The sequence below is a fragment of the Gloeophyllum trabeum genome (assembly GCF_000344685.1).
Source record: "Gloeophyllum trabeum ATCC 11539 unplaced genomic scaffold GLOTRscaffold_00007, whole genome shotgun sequence".
Lineage (NCBI taxonomy): Eukaryota > Fungi > Basidiomycota > Agaricomycetes > Gloeophyllales > Gloeophyllaceae > Gloeophyllum > Gloeophyllum trabeum.
The window spans coordinates 1,650,641-1,673,252 of record NW_006920416.1 but is presented as its reverse complement, the minus strand read 5'-3'; the positions used below and the strand labels follow the sequence as shown (position 1 = coordinate 1,673,252).

At 53.5% G+C, this 22,612-nt stretch overlaps 6 protein-coding genes across 6 annotated transcripts; 3 read left to right on the top strand and 3 right to left on the bottom strand.

The window, feature by feature from the left end:
* Window positions 1-573: 573 nt before the first annotated feature.
* On the top strand, window positions 574-4,358 carry GLOTRDRAFT_76811 (ARM repeat-containing protein). The gene is made up of 15 exons (XM_007868351.1): window positions 574-710; window positions 769-862; window positions 913-1,302; window positions 1,364-1,879; window positions 1,936-2,133; window positions 2,182-2,213; window positions 2,265-2,327; window positions 2,380-2,404; window positions 2,457-2,530; window positions 2,591-2,804; window positions 2,871-2,976; window positions 3,064-3,135; window positions 3,213-3,377; window positions 3,436-3,670; window positions 3,724-4,358. The coding sequence occupies exons 1-15, from the start codon at window positions 598-600 to the stop codon at window positions 4,187-4,189; spliced, it is 2,763 nt and encodes a 920-aa protein (XP_007866542.1). The 5' UTR covers window positions 574-597; the 3' UTR covers window positions 4,190-4,358.
* On the bottom strand, window positions 4,327-6,869 carry GLOTRDRAFT_76807 (uncharacterized protein; the record flags this gene model as incomplete). The annotated part of the gene is made up of 11 exons (XM_007868350.1): window positions 6,760-6,869; window positions 6,593-6,708; window positions 6,345-6,413; window positions 6,166-6,278; window positions 5,911-6,030; window positions 5,518-5,782; window positions 5,337-5,399; window positions 5,103-5,242; window positions 4,938-5,049; window positions 4,762-4,880; window positions 4,327-4,680 (listed from the first exon to the last, which is right to left on the bottom strand). The coding sequence occupies exons 1-11, from the start codon at window positions 6,777-6,779 to the stop codon at window positions 4,327-4,329; spliced, it is 1,491 nt and encodes a 496-aa protein (XP_007866541.1). The 5' UTR covers window positions 6,780-6,869.
* A 1,912-nt stretch (window positions 6,870-8,781) lies between these two features.
* On the top strand, window positions 8,782-11,069 carry GLOTRDRAFT_93866 (uncharacterized protein; the record flags this gene model as incomplete). The annotated part of the gene is made up of 7 exons (XM_007868349.1): window positions 8,782-8,902; window positions 8,950-9,116; window positions 9,165-9,257; window positions 9,316-9,480; window positions 9,531-10,029; window positions 10,344-10,556; window positions 10,834-11,069. 7 exons carry the CDS (start codon window positions 8,782-8,784, stop codon window positions 11,067-11,069), a joined length of 1,494 nt encoding a protein of 497 aa, XP_007866540.1.
* Window positions 11,070-11,450: 381 nt separating this feature from the next.
* Window positions 11,451-12,676, top strand: GLOTRDRAFT_41862 (Aldo/keto reductase; the record flags this gene model as incomplete). The annotated part of the gene is made up of 5 exons (XM_007867907.1): window positions 11,451-11,549; window positions 11,613-11,841; window positions 11,899-12,225; window positions 12,290-12,521; window positions 12,580-12,676. 5 exons carry the CDS (start codon window positions 11,451-11,453, stop codon window positions 12,674-12,676), a joined length of 984 nt encoding a protein of 327 aa, XP_007866098.1.
* Window positions 12,677-18,634: 5,958 nt separating this feature from the next.
* On the bottom strand, window positions 18,635-20,142 carry GLOTRDRAFT_129689 (DH domain-containing protein; the record flags this gene model as incomplete). The annotated part of the gene is made up of 3 exons (XM_007868348.1): window positions 18,635-18,753; window positions 18,828-19,899; window positions 19,954-20,142. The coding sequence occupies 3 exons, from the start codon at window positions 20,140-20,142 to the stop codon at window positions 18,635-18,637; spliced, it is 1,380 nt and encodes a 459-aa protein (XP_007866539.1).
* Window positions 20,143-21,440: 1,298 nt separating this feature from the next.
* On the bottom strand, window positions 21,441-22,121 carry GLOTRDRAFT_41963 (class I glutamine amidotransferase-like protein; the record flags this gene model as incomplete). The annotated part of the gene is made up of 1 exon (XM_007867915.1): window positions 21,441-22,121. The coding sequence occupies one exon, from the start codon at window positions 22,119-22,121 to the stop codon at window positions 21,441-21,443; it is 681 nt and encodes a 226-aa protein (XP_007866106.1).
* Window positions 22,122-22,612: the final 491 nt, after the last annotated feature.

The window sequence follows — 22,612 nt, the reverse complement described above, 5'->3', positions numbered from 1 at the left end:
AAGTCCAGACTTGAATTAGAGTGCCGGGATGTATACATGTCTGGTTGCTTCTCAAGTTCAGCCCGTAGCAATCCCAGATCGTATGTGCTGGCTTGGACCTCGGGATCCGTAGTCGTAAGTCTATGCGTGGTGACTGGCCTAGTCGAGGTTCTACAGGGTCGAGTGTGATTGGGCGAATGGGAGTGATCATCGATCATCACCGCGCTAATTCGAGGAGATGGACAGTGACACGCTGTGCTGTGCTCGTAGTACAAATGCCCTATACCACCTGCCCATCGTTGCTGCTTGAACCTTGACCTCCAACCATATGTCATGCACCAGCAAGTTTTCAGCAGAAAACCGCAAAACAGGCCGTCAAGTTCAAAGTACGAATGAGGGCTGAGGCGGACGTAGACCGCAGGACAGGAGGCTGTCCGAAAGATGGTCTGAAGGGGTGATACACAAGGCTCGGGAGTAGCCGAGGAGATCGACTTGTGATCTCCATATTAGCGCCCAAGCATCCACCTTCCACAATTTATGACCTCCACGATACCCTGCCTCCGCCTTTCTTGTAATTTTCGTTTCATTTCTGCACGAATTTGAAGACTGTTTCATACGATGGATGGACACAGAACGGAGGCGAAGGAGACGGTGGTGCCGCCAGAGGTGACGGCTGAGTTGACGCAGATTCTGTCAAATCTTGTGTTGGGCGACAACCAGATCCGTTCAAAGTGAGTCTTACACCTCGCGATTTGGAGGATGGAAATGAACAGGAATATGCGATGCAAGTGCGGAAAATGCAGTGAACGAGAGATTGGCTACGTCGCCAGAACTGTACTTGCTAGCCTTGGCTCAGTTTGCCCAGTCTTCAGACAACGAGGTGGTACGTATTCATCCGCAATCACTGCAATAACATACCCTCACACAGCCCAGATGCGGTCCTTTGCGCTCGTTCTTCTGCGCCGCTTGCTCTTCCGCACACAACCCAACACGAGCATGACGCTCTACGACCACCTCTCCTCGCACGCGCTCACGACGCTCGAGCGCCTCCTCCTGCGCATCCTCAGCACCGAGCCCTCGCCCGTCGTGCGCCCCAAGGCCGTCGACACCATCTGCGACCTCGCGAACAACTCGATGGGGCGCGGCCGGCCGTGGCACGCGCTCCAGGCGCAGGCGTTCAGCATGACGCAGAGCGAGGACGCGAACGCGCGCGAGGGCGCGTACCGCGTGCTGAACGGGTGCCCGAATCTGATCCTTGATTTGGACAGCGCGACAGTGGTCGGGCTGTTGCAGAAGGGGCTGCAGGATACGCAGTCTACCGAGGTGCGTCGGTTTCCCGCAGACTGACCTTCCATGTAATGCACGTACCGACTTGCGGAACCAGGTCCGCCTCGCCGCCCTCCGCGCCTCAACAACGTACCTCTCCTCGTGCGAGCCGCACCAGCTCCCGCAGTGCCTCTCGCTCATGTACCCCATCCTCGACACGCTCCCCTCGCTCCCGAACGCGCAGCTCCCCAAGTTCCTGGGCAGCCTCACCCCGCTCGCGTCCTCGCACCCCTCGCTCTTCGCGCCGCACATGCCCGCGCTGCTCACCTTCCTCGGCGCGCTGCTCGCGCCCACCGCCGACCCCGGCCCCACGCCGACCGTCGCGCGCCCGAACCCGAGCGCGTTCGCGTTCCCGCCGGACAAGGCGAAGGGCAAGGAGCCCGCGGAGCCGGACGTGGACGAGGAGCGCGAGGAGGTAAGGAAGGCGGCGCTCGAGCTGATGATCAGCCTGAGCGAGGCGCGCCCGGGGATGGTGAAGCGCGTGAGTGGGTGGGTGCCGGTGATCGTGCGGGGGTGTCTGGAGGGGATGGGCGAGCTGCCGGATGATTCGCTGGATATGTGGTTAGACGCTGACGTGCGTTCTTGATTTATCTCTGATCAGTACTCTGTTACCACTACTTTCCTCTCCAGCCGGATGATGACCCCACGGACGACACTTACCCCCATATCTACGAGCACAGTCTCGATCGGCTGGCTATCGCCCTGGGCGGTAAGGCGGTCCTGCCGCCCGCGTTCCAATACATCCCAGCCATGCTCGCAAGCCACGACTGGAGACTCCGACACGCAGGCCTCATGGCCATCGCTGCCGTAGCGGAGGGTACATACAAGGTCTAAGTTTCGCTCTTACTCTGCGGGTCGTGGTTGAGCCGCTTCTAGATGATGCAAAATGAGCTGGGCAAGGTCGTAGAGTGAGTATATGCAATGGCCACCATTTCTTCTGTTTAATAATGGTTGAGAAGACTGGTGGTCCCTATGTTCAAGGACGAGCACCCGCGCGTGCGGTACGCAGCTTGCCAATGCGTGTAGGTTTTCAGTCCTAGTGAAATGGTGCGATACTGGCTGACGGACATCCAGCGGACAGTTGTGTACGGACATGGAAGTATGTTGTATGTACCCAAAGGGCGCCCATAGAGTGACCAAACCCCGTCCAGGAAGTCATCCAAGAAAAGTACCACCAAGAGCTCTTCAACGCCCTCATCCCCACGCTCGACGCCCCCGAGCCGCGGTACGCTTTCCCCCTCCTTAGTCCCGGCGGTATCGAGACGCTGACGACACGCCTACACAGCGTGCACGCCCACGCGGCTGCGGCGCTGATCAACTTCTGCGAGGGCGTCGCGCGCGACACCCTGATCCCGTACCTGGACCCGATCGTGGAGCGCCTCCTGCGGCTACTGAACCCGAGCGGCGACAGCGGGCGCGTTGTCAAGCGGTACGTGCAGGAGCAGGCGATCACGACGCTCGCCATGGTCGCCGACGCCAGCGAGGCGACGTTCGCCAAGGTACGTCCCTGTCTGTTGTCTGTCTTCCACCGCCATCGGACTTACCCTCGCGATGTCCGCGCCTAGCATTATTCGTCGATCATGCCGCTGCTGCTCAATGTCCTGCAGAATGCGAGCGGGCCGGAGTACCAGAAGCTGCGCCTGAAGGCGATGGAATGCGCGGGGCTGATCGGTGCGTGCTTGCTTCTCCGGGCATACGTACATTAGCTTCGCGCGCTAGCTAACCGGACGTCTGTCTGTCTGTCTTCCCCTTCCCCAGCCATCGCGGTGGGCCGTGACGTTTTCCGTCCTGATTCCGCGCTCTTCATCGAGCAGCTGATGCGCATCCAAAGTGAGTTCCTTCTCTTCGCCCCGGTCGGTGCCTGGCGCGCGCTCGATCTCGTCGTCTGACATGTGTCATGCGTACAGATAGCCCCGTCGAGGCGGGCGACACTATGCTGCCGCACTATCTGATTGCGACGTGGGCGAAGGTGTGCCAGGCGCTGGGCCCGGAGTTCGAGCCGTACCTCCCGGTGGTCATGCCCGCTCTATTGCAAGCTGCGAGCGCGAAGGCGGACGTCTCGATCTATGAAGGTGCGTGGGATGCATATGCATTCTCGGTCTTACGGCGCTGCCGCTAACCTTGTGCTAGACGATGACGAGGAGCACGAGGAGAAAGAGGGCTGGGAGACGATCTCGATGGACGGCCAGCAGGTCGGGATCAAGACGTCTGCCATCGAAGAGAAGTGCCAGGCCTTCGAGACCCTGGTCATCTACTGCTCGACCCTGCAGTCCAAGTTCGCGCCGTACCTGCCCCAGAGCTTGGAGCTCGTTCTTCCGTCGCTGCGGTTCTACTTCCATGACGGCGTCCGCGAAGCGTCCGCCCTGTCAGTGTACCCCGTCCCTGCAAGTCTTGCCACTACTGACCGTCCGGCGCCAGATTGATCCCGATGCTCCTGGCGTGCGGTAAGAATAGCGGGACCCTCACGCATCAAATGGTCGAAGCTTCCTTCACACAGCTCGTCAACTGCATCGCGTCCGAGAATGATGCCTCGTTCCTCGCTTCTCTCTATAGGTCCTTCACCGATTCTCTGCGCGTCATCGGCGGGTCAAGTAACCTGCCGTATGAGATACAAGCGCATGCTGTCGATGCGACGAAGCGTCAACTTCAAATGCTGGCGGACAGACGTAAGATGCGAGCATCGAGGTCGCAGGCTGAGTTGGAGGACGAGCGCGAAGACATCGCGCTGCTTGAAGAGATGGAGGACTTCGCGTTGGAGGATATGGAAAAGATGCTTGCAGCTTTCGATAAGAACCACCCCCTCATTGTCGCTATCGCAAGTGTCAAGGACCTCGGGTTGCATCTGGGTGAATGGAGCGAGGGGGAGGGTGACGCGGAAGGTTGACACACCCATAGATTGCTTCTGTTGTTTTCGTTTCTTTGCGTTTGTAAAGAATGTACATATACATCTACATCGACATATCACGTCCGGAGCATCGGCGTGACATTTACACTTCCCTCCACTTTGGCTTTCCATCGGAATCAATCCATCGCAGCCTGCTTAGTCTGTTTCCAAGCTTCTATCGCTTGCCCTGCCTCTTCAACGAGCACATCATACGCGTGCTTGATGTGACTCTCGTCCGTCCTCACAGCGCCAATAGCCAGCCGTATGCAAAAGACGCCGTTGAGCTGTGTCTGAGTCAAGTGTATATCCCTTCTTGCCGACAAGCGACCGTAGAATATCCTGTTCAGGTCATTCAGCGCTTGTAGGGCCAACGGCTGCTCAGTTTCAGGCTGCAGGCGGAAAACCGTAAGCGCGAGGGAAGGCTGCGTCACGAGCGCGAAGTCGGGGGATTCCAAGACGTAAGAGGCAAAGAGGTTGTTTAGCTCGATACACTGGGATCGCATGGTAACATGTTCAGTACTTGACTTGGCTTTTTCCCGGAGAAAATGGACGCTAGGGTCGAGCCTGCCTACCTTGCGAATATACCTCCGGAACCCTTCAGCACCGTAGCTTCGCAGAACGAACCATACCTTGAGTGAGCGGAAACGCCGACCGAGTCCGAGATGCCAGTTGCGGTAGTCGATGACCGTCCCTACGTCCCTGTTCAGGATGTGTGTTTCCGGCTAATGACGGGCAGGACAGAGCCCACCTTCATCCCCGTGCTTCGTTCGCAGAAATTCAGGGGTAATGTCCAAGGCGTCCGTCAGGAGCTTCCGGTCTCTCACCCACAGCGTCGACGCGTCGAAGTTGACCAGCCCCCACTGAACATAGTCGCATGTTCGCAATCTCCCAGACTCCCGTGGAGATAACGCACCTTGTGGAAATTCGTGCAAAAGCTCGTCGCATACTTGTTGATCGCCTGCAATTCGCCCGGTCCTCGGAGCTCCGGGCAGACGAACGTCATACCCGCCCACGCTGCGTCGACATGCAGCCATATGTCCGGGAAGTCTTGCACTGTAAAGAAAACAAGGTTCGTGCAAGTGATGAGTCCGAGGATCAAATGTCCTACTATAGCCTATACCCAAGAGCTGGAATTGAAAGTACTTACGGACTTCACCGATCTCATCGATCCTATCAATCGCGCCAGAGCTTGTTGTCCCGACTGTCGCGACTACCAAGACAAGGTCAGATAGCCAGATCGAAACTGCGTGCCTTTATGGCAGTCCTATTCTCAAGAAGCTGGTGCCTCTGGCACGCGAGTGGTGGTCACGATGACACTGTCAACTTACTCAGCACAAACGGATATTTCCCCCTCTCCTTGTCCTGATCGATGACCGCGCGCACCGTCTCCCCTCGCAGCGCGAACGCGTCCTCCTCCCGCACGTCGAGCACGCGCACCTCCAGCCCGAGTACGAGCCCCGCCTTCGCGCCGAGCGAGTGCGTCTGCGAGGTCACGTAGATGATGAGGCTCTCGAGCGGGATGGACGGGTGGAGGCAGACGAAGCGCGAGCGCGCGGCGACTACCGCTGTGAGGCCCGAGTCCGATGCGGATGTCTGGGGAAGGGGACGTTAAGTAAGGTTGGAATGGTTAGTAGGGATTAGGCGGGATGGGAGGTATGAGTGGGGTGAAAAGAGTGAGAAGAGACGGGCTCGATAGTGGTTGTGTGAGGAGGCGCGCTTACCTGCATGACCCCACCACCGATCCCACTCGTATTGTAGAAGTCAGGGATTAGCCCTAGGAGCTTCGCCGACCAATCCATCACTACCGCTTCAAGCTCCGTGCAAGCCGGAGAGCATGCCCACTACATTCGAGATGAGACGAAGGAAACGAGGGGAAAAAGGATCGTCGTGATGGTCGGGCGAGTGCAGATTGGATGGATGGGATATGGGAGACGGTGGGACAGGGAGATGGGAAGTAAACGTGAGTTGTGACGTACGTTAAACCCGGGATTCGCAGCGCTACTCGCGTATAGATCTCCTAACATTCCCTCGAAGGTACAGGCGGTCGGAAAGTAGGCAAAGAACGAAGGATGTTGCCAGTGTGTCAAGCCTATCATTCGTTTTTGGGGTATAGTCGTAACGAGGCGAGCTAAGGAAGGAGATCATGAATACTCACCTGGCACGATGAGCTTCTGGTAGTCATCCTGGATGGTGTCGAAATCCTCTCCATCCTCCGGTGCTTCCGCTGACAAGGTTTCTTTGTCAGTCGCACCTTTCCCAATGGTTAAGATGTGAAGTGCGGACGAGGGTTATATCAGAGGTGGTAAGAAAAATGATTGATGTGGGAAAGCCTGACGGTGGCGGGTCGAAGGGACTTCGAGGACGGGAGAGAGGGGACAAGACTAATAAGTGGATATACCGTACCTGGCAAGGCCTCTCTCAGGTAACCAGGTTCCACTTGCGAAACCACAGGCTTGTCCTGAAGCGAGTAATAGTAATCGCATATACGGTCAATGGCTTTATACCCCGCCTTGCGAAATCTGAGAGGCATCGTTACAAGAGTGTCTGTAAGCTCATAGAGAAAGGCATACTCCTCGATGTCAAGAGGCATCGTCTTCGATGGGTTCAAGCCGGATGGATTTCGCAGAAGGGCAGAAGGAAGAGTCGGGTTGCCAAAGTCGAAGTCGACCGCAGACTCATGGCTGACTTATCATCGGAAAAGAGCTCGAGACTCGTCCGTCACGACAATTTACCCGGTGATTAATCCAGTCGTGAGTCGGAACCGTGGAGGCTACATTATAAATATCCCCCAAGCACACAGTTGATGTCGAGCCTGAGGAGAACATGATATCAAGGTACAGGGGACGAGCTACAAGGGATGAGCTAACATGTGAGAGTATGAAGCTTGGGAGCGGCTGCAAACAATTTCTGTCATATGAATTATGTAACAGGGAAAGTGTCTCCTCATGTTGAAGACATGTAATGCATGAAACAGGAAATACACACATATCAGTACATAATTCAGCCATCTGTCTGAGATTAGCAGCCTCTAGCAATCCCTTCTACGATTCTCCACTTCTGGACTGTATACCATGGAGAATGACCTCACACTCAAACTCCGTAAGCCTCCCACTGGACACAAATTTCCCAAGCACACTCTCCTGCCGCTCCCGAGACCACCTACCAAATGCCTCTAGATCACCCCGTAGCCTGATGCCATATTCATCAAAGACAGGCCAGCAATGTGCCAAGTTGGGGTCAAGACCACGAAGAAAGGATTGGATGCTTTGACTGGAGCCACCCTCTGCCGAGCTCAAGCTGCCGAAGGAACATGAATGATATGAAGGAAGGAAAGAGGTCAAGGCAGGGCTGGAGGTACTCGGTGGATCCTCGTCATCATCAATTACTATCACCTCGGGTGTAGCTGGTTGAATCCTAGTCGTTATAGAGCACTGCACCGTAGAGGCTGCCCCTTTTGAACCAGCAGCAATGGAAGGACATGCAGAGACTTGATCGGGCTAGAATAGCAACTAGTGAGCAGGATCATACGAATAGGTATATGGAAGATGACTGACTGCAGAAGGCTCAGGAAGGTCGTATACGGGCTGTCGAGGCCAACTAGCAAGACATCCATTGTCTGTTGGAACAATCTTTCCCCCTGATCTTTTACGCCTATAGCAGTTGGTAAGATATTTGTGCAGTGGCCACTCTCGCTCAAAGTGTCGGAACACGGGGTATTTGTCGCAAACCTAGAGGATCGCGACAGGTATCAGTTATGCCTTGCTTGCTAGCACTGTCGACTCACACAGTCTACCAGACGGCGGACTTGCTCTCTCTGCTGCTTACGCATTGTCAAACCTCTCTGAAGGTAGTCCTCGGAGAGGAGAGAGACCTGCGCCTATAGTACGTGAAGGAAGCGAAGAGTTAGTGCACAAACTGCAGATGATATAATGCCATGTTCACGAATATCTTCTGTGCTTCTGCGCGACCGACAAACGGCTGCAATGCTTGCAAATACGTCGAACCGTCTGACTGTATTCTGCCTGAACCAGGCGAGTTGCCTTATAATGCTGGAGTCACTCGCCGATGATACAATAGAGATGCTATGTTACATACCGCGATCAAGTTGACATCTGTCCATTCGGGGGAGATGCAAAGAGGTCCGAGAGGACGTTCTCGCGAAGATATGAACTTGAACCAAAGTCGCGCTCACATCACATGGTATGTCCGTGTTGAAGTTGTAACTTTAACCCTGTGACGAACACGTCGATAAGGCCGGACCGCACTTCATTGACGAACTCGGAGGCATTCGGAAGTCAGTCAGGTATCGTCAGATATCGCTATGATAACGGAGGCGGTGAGACGGTGCTATGTTTATGTCGAAAGAACCGGAAATCTAAGTTCCCATACAAGGACGACAACGGATTTAAATCAGTACTAGCGCGCACAGAGCATTCCGCACTTCAACTCGGCGGACAGTCAACCTCAATCCCAGTACATGCAAATGGAGCGCCGCTCACATCTTGGTATCGGTCCCTTCCGGAGAGACGAGAGATTCCAAAGCAAGTTCATCGCCGAACCGCACTCCGAGTTAATCCAGAAGCCTCGCCCTAATGTATGATCTTCTCGACTCACGACTCGGAGGCAATCGCGAACGGTCACGCAGTCAGGCGGTCCGTTACACCCCCTGGGAGTGGGAAACCAACAGGTCTCGTTCGCGACAAGATGAACAACGTCTAGTTTGCCTCTTACCCATGAACCATACAATGAACGGTAAAAAGGGTGCATAGAGAGCTTCCCTCGCCTAGCACTGACAACTATTCCAGACGGCCGACCTCCAACCCGAGAGCAGTGCCCTCCACCGCTTATCAAGTACAGCCACAGTCCCGAGAGCTACATGGCCGCGCTTGAGCTCGTCATGCCCAGGCAGCAAGCCCGCAGCCTCCTCGTGCGTCCACTATCTAGCATGCCCACGCAGCCTAAATATCTTCTTTAGGATGAAGTGCGCGCAATGGCCGAAAAATATCTAGACATGACCAAGGGCGTCAGACAGCAGCGGCAGGACGTGTGGGAGGGGTTTATAGCAGATGTACGTTGCTCCCCTCCGTGGATCGCTCGCCCGCGGTGGGACTCAAACACCTCGTCAGACCTGTGCCAGGTGGCCTGTGTTCGCCCGATACGAATCCGCATTCCCTCTGAGGCGGTACATGTCTGGGATCCTGATAAAGGCGAGCGCGCGCGCAGCAAGGCGCGCTACGAAGAGCGTAATCAGCGCAAAGCCTGGCGCAGACGCAAGGAAAGAGGCACCGCGAGTACGGACCGCCAGCTCTGCCTCACGCACACATGACTAACGTGCTGACAGAAGCCGTACGTTGACATTGTCAAGAGGCCAATCACGAGAAGCCAGGTCTCGAACAAGGGTAAGATACCTCCTGCGAAGACGAGCAACCCTCAGTCCACGAGGCAGACCGGGGACACCGAAGTGACAGTGTCCAAGAGTACGTGGGCCAACAGCGAGGCATCGTGGCCGAATGCTAGCAATGCCGCCGCCCCGTCAGTCGCGGGTCCATCAGTGCCGTCTCCATCCCAGACCGCGCCGTCCGCGCGACCCGCACCAACCGTCTCTCCATCCGCCGAACACACCGTCCAGGCCTTCCTCCGCGGGCTGAAACCCAACCTAGAATACACCTACCCCGTCCTCCGAGCATACGGCATCACGCTGTGGGAGGACCTGGAGGCGTTCAGGTGCTGGAGCCGCGAGAGCCAGGAGGGGGTCCTGCGCCAGTTCGTGCGTGACGAGAAGCTTACCGGGTTCGAGTGCGATGTCCTCCTGCGAGCATTGAATACCCGCGCGGAGAGGGGTGTGTGAAGTAGGAGATCTGGTTTTCTTGCAGGTGTCTCCAGCGTCGATGATATAGTTGCAAGACTCTAAATCGTGGCAGATCTATCGATAAATACGTGCACGATGGTAGACGCCGCGTGAGCTTGTGTAGAGGACACTCGAGGAAGCATTCCAAGCCGCGAACGAGTAACTCGTACTCCGGAGAGGACCAGTTGTAGTCGAAGGAACAATCGCAAGGGTCACATAAACACTTATGGCAGAACCGTGGTCGAGACGTGTTGTTGCACCCAAGAGAAATATATGCTGCGTTTGTGTTTGCCTCCGGGTCGTTAGATCAAGCGATGAGATACCGGGATGGGAGTCAAGGAACACCGAAGACGCCACAACAAACACGGGTCAGCCGGGGCAACGACACATCCTGTGTCCAATTACCCAATACGGTCACGTTTGCCACCGGAGCGAATGCATACACCCCGTATAGAACCGACCGACGAGAAAAGTTCAGGGAGGAGCGAATAAGCAGCCAGAAATCCGTCCACAGCGAAAGTAATTCCGAATAAGACGGATAGAAAGAGACTGAGGTGACGTGACATTCCAGGCAGGGAGCATGTATACGCCCAGGTGACCCACGGAGGAGGGGATAATACGACCTAGAGGCCTGGTCTTCATTTATCCGTCCACCCTCATCTGAACTCCCCAGCTGTCCCGACGGTGCAAAGGATATTTGAACCGCCTGGTCTGGGCGGTTCTGATGAAAGCGCACGGACAGCATCCGCCTTGTGCATGTCATGGGTAGAGACAAAGTGAAACGTGCATTTAGCAGGGTTGCGGGAGCAGGAGGAGGGCGACGTGGTGGTGATGGTGGTGGTAACAAACAAAGAGGTGCCGGCAAACTCCGGTCGGCAGACGTACCAATCTTACCAGAGTTTCCGTCACAACCTCCGAGCTCTTCAACGTTCTCAACTACTGTCGCATCGTCCAGATCCAGAAGACGACATTATACCCTTTGACGCCGACCATGACGCTCTCATTTCGTGCTATATCGATGCGCTGCCATGATTCCTCAAGAACAAGCACGAACCGTGAATAAAATTAGCGTCCTACCAGGCTGCATACCGAGGGACCCCCTCAGTTGCAAACCATTACAAATGCGCAACGGCTCGCCGCACCGTCTCGCCAGCCTCCGCGAACATTCTCGAACGCGCTTTCCATTCTCCCCAGCAATCGTCTCCATCGCCAGTGTCGATGGCGTTCGATAGAGCCTCGGGCCGGATCCGGGCCGTCGCTCGCAAGAACTGTCTTCACCTGAGTGTCGTCATTATGGGGCGTGACATATCCCCTCGTCCTATATAAATCGCTACAGCGCCGAACACGGATCGTTGATTGACTTTCTGATTATCCTCTCGTCCTCGACCCGCACATCGCAATCAAAACACTACAATGTCGTTCGGAAAGATCCTCTCTCTTAACACGGGCGCAACGATCCCTCAGATCGGGTTGGGGACGTGGCTCAGCAAGCCTAATGAAGTCGAGAACGCCGTGCGTATCCCTGCTATGGCGACCTCTTCCCCCAAAGCTGTACTCAACGATTGACGCTCTCAGGTCGAAATTGCCGTGCGCAACGGCTACCGCCACCTTGACCTTGCGCGGGTTTACGAGAACCAGGATGAGGTCGGACGGGCCCTGAAGAAGGTTATCCCGAGCGTTGTCAAGCGGGAGGACCTCTTCATCACCTCCAAGCTTTGGAACAACGCCCATCAGCCGAAGGAGGTTGAGAAAGCGCTCGATGAGACCCTTGCCCAGATCGGCACCGACTACCTTGACCTCTATCGTGCGTTCCACCCTGTCTTTGCTCTGCTGACCTTATCCTCACACATGCATCCCGCAGTGATCCACTGGCCTGTCGCCTTCCCGCCCGGCCAGGGCCTGTTCCCCAAGCACCCGAGCAAGGAAGGCGAGGTCGCGCTCGACCTCGACACCTCGCTCGTCGACACCTGGAAGGCGATGATCGAGCTGCCGAAGACGGGCAAGGTCCGCGCGGTCGGCGTGTCGAACTTTACCGTCGAGCAGCTCAAGGGCATCATCGCGGCGACGGGCGTCAAGCCCGCCGCGAACCAGATCGAGGCGCACCCGCTACTCCCGCAGGACGACCTCGTCGCGTACTGCAAGCAGGAGGGCATCCACCTCACGGCGTATTCGCCGCTGGGCAACAACCGTGCGTTCTTCCCCTGTTTTGCTTCCCTTTTGATGAGTTGCTGATGCGCGGGCTTGGTTTTTAGTGGTCGGCAAGCCGAAGCTGACGGACTACCCCGCCGTGCAGGCGATCGCGAAGAAGGTCGGCGCGACGCCCGCGCAGGTGCTCGTGGCATGGGGCGTGTACCGCGGCTACTCGGTCATCCCCAAGTCCGTCCAGGAGGAGCGCATTATCTCGAACTTCAAGCAGATCGAGCTCAGCAAGGAGGACTACGAGGAGATCACGAAGCTCGGGCAGACGCAGCACACCCGGTACGTGTTTTCCCGTGATTATGTTGTTTCGATCGTAGCTACTAACGTGTGACCTGTCGTCCAGCTTCAACATCCCGTGCAACTACTCCCCGCGCTGGGATATCAACATCTTCAACGAGCCTGAGGAGGAGAAGGCGTCGAACAAGGTTAAGATACAGTAGACGCTTTCTCTGTCCCAAGGAAAAAGAAATTGTACGATTACGACGTGGAAGTAAAATTATCATTATTGAATGACATGGATTTTGTACATCTATATTCCCCTTTGCGGTCTTGATCAGAAACTTTTAACGTATGCCGCGGTTCGCATCAGTGCGTACTGTGCCCCGAGACGGAATTCAGGCAGGTGCACTCCGCATGCGCGCATGCGATTATCGCGCTATCAGTATTATGTTGGGGGGAGGGGAGAACTCTCAGTAGCAGGTTACGAGTCCTGAGGTACGAAGGATGAGTCCTTATGCTCAAAGTCTGTGGTCTCACATCTTCCGAGGGCCTTTGTTACCGTGGGAATTGACTAGGTGCAGGCGCGGTACGGTGCTGGGGTCCTCGACGCGCCGTTTAGGATTTGAGTGCTTTGATTGGCTGCCGCATTGCTGTGGCACGCTAGTTTGTGTGACGTAGGTACTTGGGTGTTTTCTTTGGATGCGCTTTGGCTACGTCATGTACTCAGTATACTGTTTAGTTATTCGATTCTGTCAGATTATATATTGTATTACCCTACTTGTGATATTTGCGATGATTTACGCATCTATATCAAATATATAGGTCCCTTCATGTCTAGGTTGGGGTTTGCATACTGTGAATTTTTATTATCGGTGATTGATTTTCCCACACCTAGTGTCTGTCCGGTAGGGAATGTGATTGGCTGTGATTACTTGTTCGTGTGCTTTGTAGTGCCTTTACTGTTTGTTCAGCTGTTCTATTGCTTGTGGTTGTGTACTCAGTTGAAATAATCCTAGCAAACGGAAGTTGAGTGTGCTTGCCCGAAGGGCGATCGCATACAGTATATCGAGTAGATACAACGAATATATAGTATTTTCTTATCACCTTATCAGTCAGGCCCACCCGCCCCCCTGACCATGCGCAACACGGCACGAGCTCGCAAGCTTGAGCTCGCAAGCTTGAACCCGCAAGCCGAAATCCAACATACTCCCCATCATGTCTTTAGCTTCTGAAGTCCAGATTCCAAAGCTTGATTTTTTCCACCGGTCGTCCTGATGTTTCGGGTGAATGTCATTACGAGTCCTGAGGAATGAAGGAAGAGTCTTTACTGGGCTTCTGCTGAATGTTGAGTACTGTGGGAATGTAGTTGCCGAGACACTGTGGGAATAAAAGATGTAGTTGCTACTACACATATTTCATACTCCGCTTGTAGTTGAGACTACAAAATGAGATTTGTAGTCTCAAATTTCAGTGATTGCCACAGTGCTCTTCTGCATGGACCTCAAAGAGTCTGGCCTTTCAATATATTATATAAACTATACACTGGATGCACACAAATATTTTGGTGATTTTATGCTTGTCCTGTGGGCGCGTCTTTCTGAACCATGACTACAACTGGTTTACTTACTGAATGCTTGTTGTGGGAGTATTATGGCGGAGGTCGAATTAAGAGATTTCCATGCCAGGTGGGATTCTTGCAATCTGATTGGCTGCACACTCATTTGTAGTGCACTCCCCATTGACTTCAAAGTTTTGTAGTTGGGACTTTAACCGTGGCAAGCTATGACATTGGAATGCACTTTTGCAAAATTTGCTGTGCAACTATGTCACAGCCATACTCTGCCCCGACTGTGGCACTCAGACTGCCATAAAAAATGGAAACAATCCGCAAAAATTTGTATATATTGCTGGAGTCACATGTGGTGTTATTAGTGCTATTGATAGTGCTGCACAGCATGACTGATTACCCTCAGTGGCCAGAAAAAGTCAGGAACTTGCACAAAAATACTCGGAAATTCCAAATATATTCTTGTAACTGGGTATGATAAGTACTATTGATAGCACTTGACAGCATGACTCATTAGCCGGACTTGGGAAATAAATTTAGAAAATGATATCATGTGAATAGTTTCAACTCTCAAAGGGTTTCCTACAGTAAGCATGCTGATTCTGAACTCTAATCTTGCAGTGGGTCACTGCTTTTGCAGGTATTGTCACAAGTCCTGGAGTTGGATATGGACTCAACTTTTACATTGAATATACCTGTTAAAATGTTGCATTACTGGAATATACACTTCCATTGGGCTATTTCTGGATCTGTTATACCAATTCAAGCCAGTTCTGATGTAATGAACCTGTAACTCTGACCAAAACTAGCGTTTTCTATGTTGTACTTCATTATAAGTCCTGGAGAACAAAGGAATAGTCTTTACTGGATCTGCACCAAACAATGATGGTTGTGGGAATGCAAGTGCCAAGAAGCTGCAGGAGGAAAATGCTGCAAGAACCCATAGATCCATGCCTGCAGTTCCCTTCAAACAGCCATAACTCTGTGATGCCCAATAACTCATAGATTTTCAGAGGTCATAACCCACAGTCTCATATCTTTAGCCAATAACCAGTGAAGCCAACTTGCAAGTGGGTGTCACCACTACTGTTTACAGTGTGAAATGCTATTTATGTTCCGGGTGTGTCCCAAAGTGTGTACAAAACATCCACATATTGGTATGGGTTTTCACAGACTCAACTGTATTACTGGTGGTGCCTTAAATGCCAATAGTCTACATGTGTATGCATGCAAGATAAGCACTAACCTTGCATATATAGTCTTACAGCTTATAGCCCGGGACTCAGGGCTCGTGTCCTGCCATGCTTGCAATGGCCCACTTCCACAAGTGTGAGAATCACTGACAGAGCCTCAGTTTGATTCCTGATGCAGCTAGTCCCGCCGTTCTCTCTGTTGCCGCGAGAGGCAAGTCTGACTGGCACTCATGCAGTCTGCAGTTGTCTGGTTCATGCCGCCCTGATGGGCGGGGCGAGCATGGACGAAGATGTAATTATAACGTTCAGTCATGAGTACCCCAATGTGTATACGACTGATCATGATATATCGTTTGTACTCATAGTGAATTACAAGCGACCAATCATCGGGAGCGTGCCCTCCCGACTTTGCCCAACAGGTTGAATATGACCATCAGTCCACCAGGGACCGCGAGCCCGTAGCGCTCCTTTGTATCGTACTCTCCGTTAATCCATATTCCACAGTTTCGCGGATTAATACCCACCCATCCCTCCCACGATTTGAAGTAACTCCGATACTAGATGTGACAATATGCCTCCATGCTCTCGCACGTTGACCCAGATATGAGACTAGTGCCTGCCGTAGCTACCAATCGTGGTCCAAGGCATCCGGGTGTGGACGATCCAGTATGCATACGGTGCCATCCGGATCGGAAGCACCGCGAGCAGTATGATTCTTCGTCATCCGTCCGGTCTACGATATTCTTCATCGCAGCGCACACTTCCTCGATGGAGAGGCGGTCGTCGAAATTCTGCGTCCAACACTTACACATAAGAGCCCACAAGTCATCACAGATGTTTGCTGAACGAGTCGGACGTTTCCCTCGTTTCCAACTATCGTAGATGGTCCTCCAATCCCTTCTGAAAAAGGTGTCTGTGGGATTGAACACCTTCGCCGACATCAGTACGGTTGCATGGCGTTTTCGGAGTGACCGAAAGCGAACCTTCAAACATATGACCCCAAACCGGTACACATCCCCCTTCCGGTCATAATACAACCCGGGGTAATCATCGCAATCTGTACAATGAGGCAGGCGGCACGGCGGGTGGACCCACAATCGTATTTGACGCTTGGCATCAACAAAGATTTCCTGCCGCATCTGCTCAACCAGGATGATACAACACTCCTCAAAGGGGAGGGACGTACTTTACAGAATTGATCGAGATCATCTTTTGTCATGCCAGGCATAGATACGCGCAAATGGAGCATGGCCTGCGCGGTCAAATAAAGCTGAACACAGTCAGCCCTCGGATGTTATGATCAAGTGCATGCAGACGTACAATGGCGTGCAAGTGATTCACACTAATATCTTTCGCATAGTCCGCTAACGGGATTGCGAAAGGAGTGACAGCGCGGATTTCCTTGCGAGAAGATTGACAAACACCAAATATTGGCAATACCGATGAAATTCGCGACAAGGACAATAGAGTCACGGCCGCCATCACATCGACATGCTAAACGGAGTACATGAGTAAACAAACACAGTATCGAAAGACTGTAGCACGTACTTCGTCCATTGGGCGTCCTAGTGGAAGAATCAAACATTTTGCGCCGTTCCAATAGGCCGTGCTGAAATCGGGCGAAACACACAGAGATCCAGGTACATGACGAATTGAGGCTCTGTTAAGGCAGGAAATATCTAGCGGACCCCGGACTTTCGTTTGGAGGCCTCCCGGGTCCAGATGAATGTGGCTGTCTCCATGTAAATTGAAAGTGCGAGTTGGATTATCCGCTTCCCATTCCCATCCGGCACAACTAGCGTGCACGAGACAGCTTGATGCACGGAAGAATGCTACCGCTCCAAGGGATCGGGAGACAGCATTTAGCAAGGAGTCATTGACTTTCGAGACTCTATTCAAGTGTCTCCATGCATTCTTCAGAGCATAACGGTAGGCTTCATCGTCGAGAATCCAAGGTCTGTCGGCCCGATACAACTGCTTGTTAGTATGAGGAAGGTAATCAGTCAAATGCTCTCGCGCCAGGAGGAAGCATTTCTCGGCGAGAAATGCATGGCCCTTGTCTTCTTCGGCATAAAAGCGCTTGTCGCAGGTAGATTCATCCAGGAGATATTGAATGAAGGAAGGATCTGTTACAGAGACAGGCCCGTCTTGCAGTACAAGGGAACCGTTGTACGGGTGGCCAATAACAGAAGACATGGAGACTAGGAACCCTTCCAGCAACCAGCCAGGGATATCCAAGAGATCACATAGCCCTTTGGCAGTCAAAGGGGTGAAAGTGTGCATAATCACCGTCAAAATGGCCCTAAATTGCATGTCATGCTTGTTTCGGTAAAAAACCATGTATCCCCGTTCCAAAAGATCAAGGTAATATGCATCTGTCAGGCTATGTGAGATATCTAGAAACTCAAATTATATAAACCACACTTGCTAGGAGAAACCCGTCGCGAGATATTCGCTATTCCTTTCTCCACCCTTCGGCCGACCTTCTGCAGTAAGATATCCTGGATGCGACCTACTCCAGTTCTCCCAGTCGCTGTGGACTGGCTCAACACCTCCACAGAGTAGCTTGAATCCCTTCGCAGGATGTTGATGAAGTCCTGCGATGCTACAATGGTGTGGCCGCATTGCGACATATTTTCGTCGGTACCGCTGTTGGTCTGCAACGAAGGATGCTCTGGATTGCCAAGAGACATAGATCATGAGAGTACACTGGCAAGAGAACAGAAACCGAGTACTCAATAATCTGGAGGTAGCCCGCAAGAGCCTTAAGGCATGAGGAGAGGACGAGTGCGGCACTAGTCTGTGCAGAAGAAGCACAGCTCAGATATTTGCCTCACTCGAACCTTGTGAAACAGGCCACCAGGTGGCCGGGTTATGCACGTGGGTCATAATTTGGATAGTTCGAGCATATAATAGTCAAACACCCATGGTAGTGTCCAGGCCTGTCCAGGCTGTGGAGGAAGGATCGACAACATCCCATTTCCTGGCCTTGAAGGGTTTGGGCATGCTTGAGACGGCTTGCACACCTGGATAATAATACGGCCAGACTCTTCTGTGATGAGTCGGAAGCCTGGAAGCTGCCTTATCGGACTTGCGTGGTGAAGTCACGGATATGACGACTTGGCCGAAACGAAATGGCCATGAGCTCGAGAACTCAGAGTCATATTGAGGATCACGTTATTTGTGCATATGTATCTCAACCGACGTGTGACATCCATTAGTAGAGGATGGAGTAACAGTAGATGGCTACAACGCGCGATCCATAGGGCATCCACCATATCAACACCCTGGCCGAACTTCAGTGAATAAGTATACAAAAAACCGCCATCATTGCATCTCCGTATCCGAGCCGCAGCAAGCCATTCTGGGACTGCTCGGACCGGGTGGTTCTTCAAGAATCATGATTGACTTGCCGCCCGTTACATTCTCTGAATGCGGAGCTCCCTGACACTATGAGAGGGTTCCTGGACGACTGCAAGTTTACCAAATATCTCGTACGTGAAGTGCCATCGTTCCCACCAGTTCGCGAGCGTCGTCACTGCATGTGCTGGCTGAGATCCTCGTCGTCCTCCCTGAGCGCCCCCCATAGCTTTATCCACGCGCTCCGCACACCTTCCCACAAAGTGACCTGGTGCTCGACAAAGACCCCGACACACCCTCGCACACCCTTCTCCAGGAGAGCCAAGTATCCTGGCAGCTCAGCGGCCAACTGGCTTCTCAGTAAGACATACGACTGGCTAGCCTCCATGAGCGCCGATGCATCTCGCCCGCCGGAAGCCGCAGACGGATGCCGTAGGAGGTGATGATGTAGGGGCCGCAGTGTACGCATTGCGCCCAACAACTTCATCGGTCCTTCCATACTATCGCTTAGCATGTCCAAGCGCGCGAGCACCCTGACTTCTATGGAAGCCTGCATTATTTGACACGCGGGGAGGATATAGCTCTTGGACACCACCACAAAGGCATCAAATGATTCGCTCAGCTCTGTGCTATTGTCGTCGGAATCCACGAAATTCATCATCCGGCCAAAAGCGAGCGACCAGACCAGCTGCTGCATGTGGAAGTCCTTTACCGATGCTACCCACGTCTTCACAACCCTGTGAAAGTCTTCGATAAACTTGGCGAACAACTGCAGCTCCCTCTCGTATTGTGAGACATCTTCCGCTCCGTCGTACCAATGGCTATGGCTTCCCACATTAACAGCGCCAGGATCAGGCTCCCTCTCGTACGGGAGACTCTGGTTCAGACTTTGGATGAAGCCCAGCTTGAGGCCGGTGGTTAACCCAGAGAACGTGCGTTTCTTTCTGCTATGCGATTTCGAGCCCACCGTGTTCAAGACCACCCGGACAACCTCCCGCCGGCGCAAGCCCTCGTTCACGCTCCGCAGCGCCCTCAGTAGCTCCTCTCTCGCCTTCTTCAAGTTCTCTTTATCTCTATGGCCATCGGGGGTCTCTTCGTAAATGGCTTGCAGAAGCGCCGGGTACCTAAGGAAGCGATGGACGGGCTTCTCGAGGAGGGATCGGAGATCGCGCGTGTCGGTGAAGCTTGAGGCCTTTGACTCGACAATCCCCAAGTACGTACGGAAGGCCGGAGATGGGGTGGGGGTAGTCAAGGCGGCGTAATGCGAGAGCGACAACTGGTGGCCAGAGATGTACGTCTTGTAGAGTGGCTCCAAGGAAGGGATCTTCGGACACAAAGATCAGGAGAGAGTAACGAATCAACGAGACGGGAGACGCACGAGATCCAGGAACACCTGACCAACGCAGCTATCCGCTCCTCCGTCTTCGAGCATATTACCCAGCGCCGGCTCGAGTCTATCGCAGAGGGTATCAGAGAGTTCCGCCAGCTCGACGATGTTTCCGAAGATACGCCTGACGTCATGGGGAGTCATGGGACTGGACCATGATGGATTTGCATCTCTGGACATCGGAGGAGACGAGCTGGCAAGGGAATCGACTTGTTCAGAGACTCGGGAAATGTGTTGGTCTGAGCGGCTCAAGCTGATTAGCGCACATCCGAGAGGAGGTAGCATTAAGATGGGGGCTAACCAAGCGCCAATGGAATGCAATCAGTCCGTATCAAAGCCAATTCACTTGCGTAAGCTCTTTCCGAGGATAGTAACTCCAAAAGAGCATAAGTGCGCTTTGAGAACAGCGCTGTTACCTGATCAACCAAGGGTGGGAGGGGTGACACTAGATTCCTTGCCCGAGCCTGCTGTGTTACCCCTTCTTCACCTTTGCCTCCTGGTTAGATATACATCTCATTCAAAGGATAACGAGAGAGCTTACTCGGTGGTTGTCGCCATGTATTCCATCTCTGAGTTATAGCAGCTATCTGATCCTCTACCTGCCGTCCGAGTATGGACAATAAGATGTCCTGCGTACGACCCACTCCCGTTCGGCCGGTCACTGTCGAGCTGGTAACAGACGTGACTTCCCACCGCGAGTCTCTCCTTAGGTCGACGATGAAATCCGAAGGCGCTCGAAACTCGTAAGTGGCGTCGTGCTCGCTTTCATCCGCCTGCGCTCGCGCAGGGGGTTGACATCCAGGGATTTGTACTGAACGTCGACTCTGTATGCTCTGTTCTTCCAGCATGATTTCTGCGGGGGTTGGGTAAGCAGTCAGCGAGCACGGATTGCCTTTGTGTTGCTTCGACGTCGGATGGACGTCCGGGTCACTGCATCCTATTGGGTTTCTGCGAATACAATGCAAGATTGGAACGTGGATGATCGGTGGATATATACCAGTACTGCATTAACGACACGAGGACCAAACGAGGACAACAACATCCGATGACTGCACCCCCTGCCACTGGCACCAGTCACATCAGTGCTGTTGGCCGTCTTCGTAGGGGACCCTTACCAGTGTGAGTCGAGGGAGACGTGATGTCTCACTCGTCAGATAATCTGGCCAAGTTTGATTCGACCTGAGTACATAGATAGAGGAGAACAGCCGCTGACAGCTTCGTAAAATGAATGCATGCTGGTATCGTTGAGGCTCCCGTTCGAGTAAGTACTAAAACGAGCGGCTCTTTATCCGCTGGTAGCCACCATAGCAATCGATTCCATCCCTGTCGTTCTCTAGGATAATCCACTACAGTCTAGTTACTTAGAGGTTTACGTACTGTTACTGCATGTCTTGTCGTAGTCGCAGTTTGACGTTCGATGTGGGGTCGGACTGGTCCACTGTAGGTCCTACATTCCCACGAAACCACCGCCCGACATTCTACACGACCACCTCCTGCCTGCTCTCGAACTCTACAATTTCTCCCGCAAGGTCCGCAGCATCCTTTCCTACCATTTTCTCGACCACATACAAACTCGCGTCCATCCCCGAGCTTACCCCACCCGCCGTCACGATGCGAACGCCAGCCTCATTAAACCCCGCATCGACCCATCTCCTTTCTTTCACCAGCTCGACCTTTCCACCCGCCTTCGCCGACACCTCAGACAGCATGTCGTAGAACATGTGATGCGTCGTTGCCTCCTTTCCCCCTAGAACGCCCGCAGCGCCGAGGATCACGGAGCCCGTGCAGACGGACAGCAGGACCCTGTGCGCGCTGCGCGGTTCCAAACCCGCGAAGCGCTTGATCAGGTCCAATACCTGCTTCCCGTCCTCGCTTGTAATTAGGTCGGTGATGACCTGCGGACCCGCGCCGGGCACGACCAGGACGTCGAAGTCCTCGAGCCGTTCCCTGACCTGGACGAGCGTGGCGTTCGGGGTGAGCGTGAGCGGCCCGCTGGCCGCCGTTACCGGGGACGCGAGCGCGAATGTAGTGGAATGGAACACAGCCGGAGCGCTCAATGATCGGCCGCTTAGAACAGCGGAGAAGATCTCCACTGGCCCAGTGAAGTCCAGGGCGTCGGCACCAGGGTAAAGCAAGACGGCGATGTTGTACTGCGACATTGTTCGTAGTAGGCTTTGTGTGGAATTACGGTGCGAAGGTGAGTGCTTTTGAACCATGCTCCAATCTTTCTCTGCTTGCCATCATTGCGGCCAATCACACCGCTGAAGCCCCGAAGGGTAAATTTGACTATTGAATGATTCGAAATTTTATGGTGGTTCGATCTTGGATACGACGAGCACTGCACCGCCAAGGTTTCGCGCAAAACGCCGACCCTTCGAGTATACGATACGAGGTGCATTCTACTGACCGTCGTAGTATGTCTAAGAACTGAAGGATACTAACTGAACTCGATATTGCTCACTGTTTCGACTATCTGCTATTGTAGGGGACACGATAGCGCAGTCCGGTCTGACCTCGTCTAAATTGTGTCCGTGTCTTCCAGGCAGGTATACCCCATCACTGGCGTGAGGTCGGGGGTTGCTCTGGACTCCTAGGTGCCAATCGTGTCTCGGTTGCGGTCCCCTGCCCGGAGAGGGTCGAGTCTCGCGAC